A 10,115-nucleotide genomic window follows, 5' to 3' on the forward strand; every position below is an offset into this window, starting at 1 on the left:
GCGGAATGTTCGAGATTCGAACGGTAATAACCCGCGGACAAGAAAGCGTTAAAATATTCATGCATCTCGATCATGCCTCATGCAGCATGCATATAATTTATTAATTAATATCGTGGTCTAACATGCGTATTTTAAATTATATTTAAATTAGCGCTCGGCCGCGAGAGTATACGGATACTCCGTGCCTTCGAAAATAAGCGCTTAAAACAGTCTAAATTGTAAACACCGCTGTCGCGCGAGAGGAGAGAAAAACAAGTAAATAATTACAGTAAACGTTCCTTCGCCCTTAATATCACAATAGAACGACAGCAAATGTACTCGAATATTCTAGAATTACAAGGTGTATATAAGCCTCCTCTCTCGCGACCGCGGCGCTTTTTCCGATTGCTCATCGCGAATAAAGTGTGTTCATACGATAAAGATTGCTTGTCTTTGTCTAATTCATTACCGTTGCTTGCGGACACTTAGTAATTTACGACTCGGCTAATTCTCTCGGTAAATTCGGTGCGGTATATTAATTGTAATTTTTGTTAATAGTTTATATAAATATATTTTTTTTGTGAACGTTACGCGTGTGTCGAGTGTTGTGTCTATTTCTCGGTCTCGCTTCCGACCACGTCCTATCCATCTTTCCGTCGCGCACAAGCAGTTTCCTGGACGTTGGATGGGTCGGTATGGCCCGATACGTTGGCCCGCAAGATCCCCGGACCTTAATTCTCTTGATTTCTTTTTATGGGGATACTGTAAGGAATCAATATACAAAACGCTTCCCGAGAACGTCGACGACTTAGAAACCAGATTGCGATATGTAATTTGGAATATCGAAGAGGAAGTAATGGAGAACGTCCAATTAAATTTATTTAAACGCATGCGAGCTTGCATAAGGATGGATGGTGGTCATTTTGAGCACCTATTATAAATTAATCCGCTCTTTTCAGAGCGACCAAAGTCAATCCGCTCTTTTCAGAGCGACCAAAGTCAATCCGCTCTGAAAAGAGCGACCAATACATTTATACATGGAACATCTTGTTTGCAAAACATAATCATTTTTCTCACGTCTCGCTTAAAAAGAAAGGGCAAAACGGGCGGATAATGTTAAGTCATTAAAAAAAATGTATTATAACGTAAAAAATTATAATACGTTATAATATGCCTTTTTTAATAACATAATTATTATACGTTTTAATACATGTCTCGCGTCAATCACATGTTCGGCAACGCCGCGTGATTGTTATCGTCTAGACGTGTCGCGAAGCGTCGCGACGCGTTGCGTCATCCGTCGCCGCAGTCTGTTGTCGTGTCCTTGCCGTGTAAACAATTGTCGTCCGCATCGAGTAACGTGTGCCTTTTTACAAGTAATTTTTAATAATTAATCGGTACACTGAGAGAATTTTCTCTTAAAATTTACCCTAAAAGTTATGGTAATTGTGAGACAATACGATATGAAAAGAATTTTATTAAAATTTCTCTGATTAATATTTATCACATTAAAAATAATATCTATCACAATAAAATATGAAATATGTGTGATTAATTTTACTAAACTGTATAGTAAAATTAATCAAACATATTTTATATTTTCTTGTGATACATATTATTATTTTTAATATAATAAATAGTAGAGAAATTCTAATAAAATTCTTTCCACATTGTTGAAGATTCGTTCTTCGGATCGAATCCTCGAGGACGATCGAATTTTCTAGAATGTTTTTTTGTTAAATTCCTTAGTGTTTACGCCAAGGAAACACGTGAAACCAACGTGTACACTCGCCGCTAATTGGCGTGTGTACATCGCCTGATTTTCTGATGGTCCAATCGAGGACCCCGATCGGCTGCCGCCCTACGCGAGCTCCGAAATTCGCGCAGCCCTCGAGTCAGTCCTCGAGAGAGCGAGCGCCGAGAAACATAAGTCTCGGTACGCGACGAACTTGTAGAAAGTGAATAAACTAATTTATAAGAGTTTTAACAAGGCTCTGTAATATAAATATAAATTTAACGTATAAGACGGGCAACAAGAGCCAAATCGCGGATGACAATGCGTTATCCTAACGAAACTAAATAATTTTCCGTTAGAATTAAATACCGGTGCACAAGGCACCAAATTTTACTTATTTGTAAATTTTAATTTTACTGCCGGGCGACTGCTCTTCCAACTGAGCTATTCAGATCCTTTCGATTCTATACTTTTCTCTGTTATATATATTAATGTTGGTAAATAAACGCCTTTAAGCCAGCGTGTATAAATTAAGAGTTTAACTAGGCTCTGTAATATATAAATATAAATTTAACATATATAAGATAGGCAATAAGAGCCAAATCGCGGATGACAGTGCGTTATTCTAAACGAAACTAAATTTTTTTCGTTAGAATTAAATACCTGTGCACAAGGCACCAAATTTTTACTCTTTTTTTTGGCTCTTATTGCCTATCTTATATATGTTAAATTTATATTTATATATTACAGAGCCTAGTTAAACTCTTAATTTATACACGCTGGCTTAAAGGCGTTTATTTACCAACATTAATATATATAACAGAGAAAAGTATAGAATCGAAAGGATCTGAATAGCTCAGTTGGAAGAGCAGTCGCCCGGCAAGCGAAAGGTCTCGGGTTCGATTCCCGATTCTGCGACTTTCGGATCTATATTTTTCTCTCGCACTTTATTTCTTTAGGGGGAATAGGGGATACATGGAATTAAAAATCTCTTGTAGAGATTATTCCAATTTTATATCTTGGCCGTGTCCAAGTAAAAATTTGGTGCCTTGTGCACAGGTATTTAATTCTAACGAAAAAATTTAGTTTCGTTTAGAATAACGCACTGTCATCCGCGATTTGGCTCTTATTGCCTATCTTATATATGTTAAATTTATATTAATTTATTCTAGTTATTTTTGTACGAGAAAAATACTATCACGGGTATACGTTTTATAACAAATTAAATATATTTATGTTCAAAAATTATATTTGACCTTTAATTTTAATTTTGTATTTTATTAAAATTAATAATTAACATATATACTTAATTGCGAATTATATGGATGAACAAAATCCCTATTATGTGCGTAAGAGATTTCGGAACTCTTTGCTAAAATAATTAAAATTAAAAGTCAAATATAATTTTTGAACACTTTTATATTATTAAAAATATATAATTCGACTCTCGAAATATATTAATTCATTATAAAACGTATACGTATTAGTATTTTTCACATATTAAAATGATTAGAATAAATTAAATTAATTATTAAAAAACTAAAAATTAATTAAACGACTTAGACTTAGATGATAATAATAATGAAACATTTATTAAAAAATAATTATAATAGGTCAGGTTAATATTTTATTTATTTATTTATTTATAACATCATAAAATTCTGTCCTTTCCGAAATACGCGAACGCTACGAAAAGATAAATCTCGTACATGCCGCCGGACGAGTTCATGAGCATGAGACGCTCTTATCTTGGGAACGTATTAATAGTTACTGCATTGACCACTACTACAATATGGCGCTGAAATCAGTGAGAAATGCTGGTCTCTCCTTCATCCAGACCTTTGGCGATCTGTCTATTAATCTGTGCTCTCGATCATCTTGTTGCTTTTCGACGTTTCTAAACATTTAAAAGGTGCGCGACTTGCTATTTCGACGCCGAAATCTCGTAATTTTTTTGAAGAATCAACAATTTCAACGAAATTGTAAATTCTTCAAATCACTGCACAAGTATAATTCACAATAATAATTTTTAGTAACTACGATAAAAAATCGTATACTGAAAACCGCAAACGAAAGTGCAATGGAAGTAAGAGTAAAGTCTGTGATAAAATTAATTGGCAATAGAAAATTAATAATTTTCAAATAGAAAAATTTTGAAATTACCGAGGATTTACAAATAATAAAGTAAAAATATTAAATAATTTATGTTTTCGAATTTTGCTCGCGGAGAGGATCTTTAAAACAAGATTTTTAGAAGAGAGGACCTTTAAAATATAAACAGGCAAAAACGTTGGAAAAATTAAAGCGCGCGTTTAAACAGATAAACGCAATGAAATAGATACGCAATTGTTTTTACTTATCGCTGTAAGCTCACAAGCTTCTGACGTGCTATACACTTTTATATAATATATACAGGGTGTCCGGTAACTAACGGACCAATGATTAAGGGCGGATTCTCTGGCCAATTTGGAGACGATTTTTCCTTAGCAAAAATGTAGAGAAGTCAATAATTTTCGAGTTATAAGCGATTGAAAAAAATAGGTTTTTTGAAAACTAAACGTTTTGGAGTTAAAAGTCTAACATAATTACATTCTTCAGTTAATTTCAGGTAGAGTTTACTATAATAAAATTTTAATTTAAGGCTTAGTTATAAAGATATATAATGACAAAGATTGGAAAGTTGTAAAAAATGATGACCTTTTTCGACATTTTCGCTGAAGAAAAATCGTTCCCAAATTGACCAAAGAATCCATTTGTAATCATTGGTCTGTTAGTTACCGGACACCCTGTATATTGGACACGAGTTTCGTTTGTTTCAGATTCTCGAGAGTTGAAGTAGGAACATACGAGTATCATATATATTTGTGACTTGCCGAATAAAAGCAAGACAGAGAGCGAACAAGATGATGAGCTTAAGAGCTCATAATGTTATAAATAAATAAATAAAAAATTATAACTTGACCTACTAGTTATTAAATCTTTTTTTAATAAAATGTTTCATTATTATTATCATCTAAGTCTAAGTCGTTTAATTACTTTTTAGTTTTTTAATAATTAATTTAATTTATTCTAGTCATTTTTATATGAGAAAAATAATATCACGTATACGTTTTATAATGAATTAATATATTTCGGGAACCGAATTATATATTCTTAATAATATTAGTGTTTAAAAATTATATTTGACTTTTAATTTTAATTATTTTTTAGCAAAGAGTTTCGAAATCTCTTACACACATAATGGGGATTTTTTTCATCCATATATTCGCAATTTAGTATATATGTTAATTATTAATTTTAATAAAATAAAAATTAAAATTAAAGGTCAAATATAATTTTTAAACACAAATATATTAAATTAATTATAAAACGTATACCCATGATAGTATTTTTCTCGTACAAAAATAATTAGAGTAAATTAAATTAATCATAAAAGATTAAAAATTAATTAAAGAATTTAAACTTATATTTTATATAATAATAATAAAACATTTTATTACGTCAAACCGTCGTGAAATAATTAAATAAAATTTGCTAGTTACGTCGAAGTCAAGTTTTCTAAGCTTATAAAACATTTTATTAAAAAACAGATTCAATAAATATAAGTACATGTTATATATATACTTATATTTATTGAATCTGTTTTTTTTATAAAATGTTTTATTATTATCATATAAAATATAAATTATTTAATTATTTTTTTATTTTTTTATGAGTAATTTAATTTATTCTAGTTATTTTTGTACGAGAAAAATACTATCACGGGTATACGTTTTATAACAAATTAAATATATTTATGTTCAAAAATTATATTTGACCTTTAATTTTAATTTTGTATTTTATTAAAATTAATAATTAACATATATACTTAATTGCGAATTATATGGATGAACAAAATCCCTATTATGTGCGTAAGAGATTTCGGAACTCTTTGCTAAAATAATTAAAATTAGCTTTATATCATTATCTATTCTGATATAAAGCTAAAATTTAGCTTTATATCAGAATCGCTCTCACAGGCGTTGCGCACTAAACGGCAACGAGCCGATTTACAAATTAAATGCTTCGGCGAAAAATACACGGGTACTGCGAAATCGCGCGTAACACTACAGTTAACCCCGTGTGCTCAAGCCGACCCGAGCTTTCCTCTGACGGCTTACATTTTTCAACGCATTACTTCATACGCTGCCTCGCGGATTCAGCCCTTCGATGCGTGGCCTCATTTACAGGGTCTATCTTTTGCTGATCCTGATCCTTCAAGTCAACATCAAATTTATTTGTTGATCGGTGCTGACCTTTACGGCTCGCTTCTGAAGCGCGATGTCCGTCAAGGTCCTATTGGAACTCCGACAGCGCAATTGACCGCTCTCGGTTGGATCCTTTCCGGCCCCACAAATAGTAGGCCGACTACTACTGCTCAAGCATCTGTATTAAACTGCGTGTTGGAACAAAGCACGCACTCTCTTCTCCAGAAGTTCTGGGAAGATGAGGAGATCTCGCGGCCTGTCCCTCTCACGGAGAAGGAGGAGAGGTGCGAGGCTCATTTCATCGCCAACCACTATCGTACCCCTCAGGGACGCTATGCGGTTCGATTGCCCTTCAGGCATGATTTCCCGATAAAAATCGGTGATTCTTTGCACATTGCAACCTCGCTTTATAATAAAATGGAAGGAAAGCTACGGCTTCGTCCTGAACTTCACGCGCAGTACAACGAGTTCTTACGAGAGTATAATTCGCTCGGTCATATAAGGAAGGTGGAATTATCTGACCGCTCCGAGTTCGAGCCGGTATATATTCCTCATCATCCCGTTTTGCGCGACTCGAGTTGCACTACGAAATTGCGCGTTGTCTTCAACGCTTCGTGCAAAACGAGCAATAAGACTTCGCTTAACGATCACTTACTGATCGGTCAGAGACTGCAGCAAGACCTCTCCGCTATATTATTGCGCTGGCGTCAATGGCAATTTGTTTACACGGCGGACATTGCTCAAATATTCCGCTAAATTCTCGTGCATCCGTCTGACGCGGATTTTCAAAGAATCTTATGGCGATCGTCGGCCGATGGGCCGATTGAACACTATCGCCTTCTCACTGTAACGTACGGGCTCGCCCCCGCTCCGTACCTCGCAATAAGGGTACTGAAACAGCTTTCTCTAGATAAAGGTGACAACTATCCCGCGGCTGTTTCAATTCTCAGCGAGTCCCTCTACGTGGACGATGCGCTCTTTGGCGCGGACGATACGACTTCATTGATAGAAGCTCGTGTCCAACTAGTTGAAATCCTGCAAAAGGGAGGTTTTCAACTACGAAAGTGGGTTTCTAATGCCTCCTCTCTTCTTCAAGGACTTTCGGCTCATCAGCCGGAAGTCACCGATCACTTACTCGTAAAAGAAGATTCTCGGGCTTTCATGGCTTGCTAAAGAGGACGCGTTCAAATTCGTGATAACTCCGTTGAGATCGGTTACGCACACGAAACGTTCCGTTCTCTCGTTCACGGCAAAATTATACGACCCAATAGGATGGGCTGCTCCGGTTGTTGTAATCGCGAAAATCTTGCTACAAGAGTTATGGCTTCTCAAATGTGATTGGGACTCCCTTCTTCCAGAGGAGTTGCGCGATCGTTGGGAGAGCTACACCAACGATTTAGAATCATTAAACCGCGTCCGAATACCGCGTTGGACCGGTCGACATTCCAATAACCTCGCGTTCAAAATCCACGGGTTTGCCGACGCTTCAAACCGCGCTTACGCGGCGGTCGTTTATATTCGAGTGCTTCCTTCGCCAACAAAGTTTCAAATCACTCTGCTCGCTGCTAAAACAAAGGTCGCGCCGATCAAAACCGTAAACATCCCGCGCTTGGAACTGAACGCTATCGTCCTCCTCAGCCGGCTAATCAAGTGGACCTTGACATCGTTGAAATTACCTCCGATTCCAATATACGGATGGACGGATTCGACCATCGCTCTCGCGTGGCTCCGTCAACATCCATCAAAATGGAGCACCTACGTGGCTAACCGCGTATCCGAAGTGCGTACCTGTTTGGATTCTGTTTGTTGGAATCACGTTCCGTCTCGAGATAATCCGGCGGACTGTGCCTCGCGCGGCTTGACCGCCTCCGAGCTCGTGACTCACCCGCTATGGTGGAACGGTCCACGATGGCTTCAGAAGCCATCGACTGCGTGGCCGATTCTGAATGTCTCAGCTCCGCTCGACACTGCCACCGATCAACAAGTGTCGGTGGAAAGAAGACGGCCTGTGACGTTCCATGTTCAAGAGGCCGAGGAATAGGAACTCCCATATAGGTTTTCCACTTGGACCAAGCTTGTCCGCGTGACTGCCTATATGAATCGCTTTATTCTTCCTGTAAAAGAAAAGAGCGCGTCTCGCTCCCAACTCTTCCCCCTTCTGAACGCCGATGAGTTTAGGAGGGCGGAAATCTTCTGGTTGCGCTATCTGCTACAGAGATTCTTCGAGCGGGAAACGCGCTCACTAAAGAATAACGGCACCATGCCGCATTCGAGCTCGTTGAGCAAATTGAGTCCTTTTCTAGGAGAGGACTCTTTACTCCGTCTTGGCGGGCGGTTGACGAATTCCGCGCTCAGCTATGACGAGCAACATCCTATAATAATAGCGGTATGCTTGTAACGGATCCGCGATATCCTGTCTTTCTTTGTTCTTGAAGAACGACAATCGAACCTCAATCACGCATTCAATAGTCTATCAAAAGGGTCCGAAGCGTCGGAACCAGATACAGTGTACAAATCTGATATGATACAATAAAATTACTGTTATTAAAATTAAATAAAAGGAAAAACAATCACAATAATATATAAAATATATTTCATTAATTTTACTTTACGGTTTAGTAAAATTAATAAAACATGATTCATATTTTATTGTGATAGATATTATTATTTTGACTGAGGAGATCGCGCCTCAAATTCCCCTCACGGAGGAGGAAGAGATTTGTGAGCGACACTTCGTGCAGATGCATAGTCGGTTTTCCGACGGACGATACGTCGTTCGACTACCCTTCAAATGTGATCCTCCGATCGAAATCGGAGAGTCTCTTTCCATTGCGCGGTCGCTGTACAACCGCATGGAAAACAGATTGAGAAATCGATCGGAATTGTATTCGCAGTATAACGAATTTCTAGCGGAATACGAGTCCCTCGGACATATGACTAGCGTCGACGAGTCGGAAAAAACCGAGTATTTGCCCGTTTACATTCCGCACCACCCCGTGATTCGGGAAGATAGTTGCACGACTAAATTACGGGTCGTTTTCAACGCGTCGTGCCGAACTAGGAATGGCACGTCGTTGAATGACTTTTTATTAATAGGGCCCAAATTACAGCAAGATCTACCTGCCGTGTTATCGCGATGGCGACGGTGAAGCTTCGTTTGTACGGCCAACATCGCCAAGATGTTTCGGCAAATTCAAATTCATGAGCAAGATTCAGACTACCAAAGAATTCTTTCGCGTCCTCAAGCGGAAGCGCCCGTTCGACATTTTCGCTTGTTAACGGTCACTTAAGGTCTCGCTCCCGCTCCGTATCTCGCAATGCGAGTATTGAAACAGCTCGCCCTTGACGAGGGAGAAAAGTTCAAGGCCGCGGTTCCTATCCTAGGAGAGTCTATTTATGTAGACGACGCCCTGTTTGGCGCGGATGATATAAAATCTTTAAAAAATACTCGCGTTCAATTGATGCAGTTAATGGAAAAGGGGGGATTTCAATTAAGGAAATGGGCATCAAATTCGATCGAACTTCTCAAGGATTTGTCTGTTGACCAATCGGAAGTAACCGATCATCTAATCCTGACGGAAGATTCACTTAAAGTTCTCGGCCTGTCATGGATGCCTAACGAAGACGTGTTTCGCTTGAGAGATCGTGTCTAATTGCGCGATCAACAGATCTTTTGCTGTCGACATTTTTTTTTTTTTGAGCAACGTCAGTAGTACAGACGGAAAGATTCGCGGACGCTTCCTCTATCGAACGCGACGCGTATGTCTCAAGTTTGACTTGAGACCATTGATTATGTCAGGCGCGTGAACGGCGCGGACGGGCAAGAGTTCGCGGACGACCTTGTGTCGAAACGCGACGAATTTGTCTCAAAAGAGACCACTGAGTATGTCGGGGCGCGTGAACGGCGCCGACGGCACGAGTTCGCGAACGACCTGACTGTCGAACGCAACGAATTTGTCTCAAAAGAGACCACTGAGTATGTCGGGCGCGTGAACGGCGCCGACGGCACGAGTTCGCGAACGACCTGGACTGTCGAACGCGACGAATTTGTCTCGAAAGAGACCACTAAGTATGTCGGGCGCGTGAACGGCGCCGACGGCACGAGTTCGCGAACGACCTGACTGTCAAACGCGACGAATTTGTCTCGAAAGAGA

General features: G+C 38.5%; 2 protein-coding genes across 2 annotated transcripts; both read left to right on the plus strand.

The window, feature by feature from the left end:
- Positions 1 to 5,943: 5,943 nt before the first annotated feature.
- LOC146725198 (uncharacterized) lies at positions 5,944 to 8,002 on the plus strand (the record flags this gene model as incomplete). Its single annotated transcript, XM_085483852.1, has 2 exons — positions 5,944 to 6,622; positions 7,137 to 8,002. Coding segments are annotated over 2 exons (1,545 nt in total), but the record flags the coding sequence as incomplete, so codon positions are not given.
- A 1,276-nt stretch (positions 8,003 to 9,278) lies between these two features.
- On the plus strand, positions 9,279 to 9,614 carry LOC146725199 (uncharacterized). Its single transcript, XM_085483857.1, has one exon. It carries the CDS (start codon positions 9,279 to 9,281, stop codon positions 9,612 to 9,614), a length of 336 nt encoding a protein of 111 aa, XP_085339983.1.
- The last annotated feature ends 501 nt before the right edge of the window (positions 9,615 to 10,115 follow it).

Source organism: Nylanderia fulva, unplaced genomic scaffold (genome assembly GCF_048542155.1).
Source record: "Nylanderia fulva isolate GAGA-0341 unplaced genomic scaffold, ASM4854215v1 Scaffold1006, whole genome shotgun sequence".
NCBI lineage: Eukaryota > Metazoa > Arthropoda > Insecta > Hymenoptera > Formicidae > Nylanderia > Nylanderia fulva.

What these genes read in the sequence shown, in the direction of transcription:
- LOC146725199 (XM_085483857.1), top strand. Translation starts at nt 9,279, where the DNA reads ATGCGAGTATTGAAACAGCTCGCCCTTGACGAGGGAGAAAAGTTCAAG.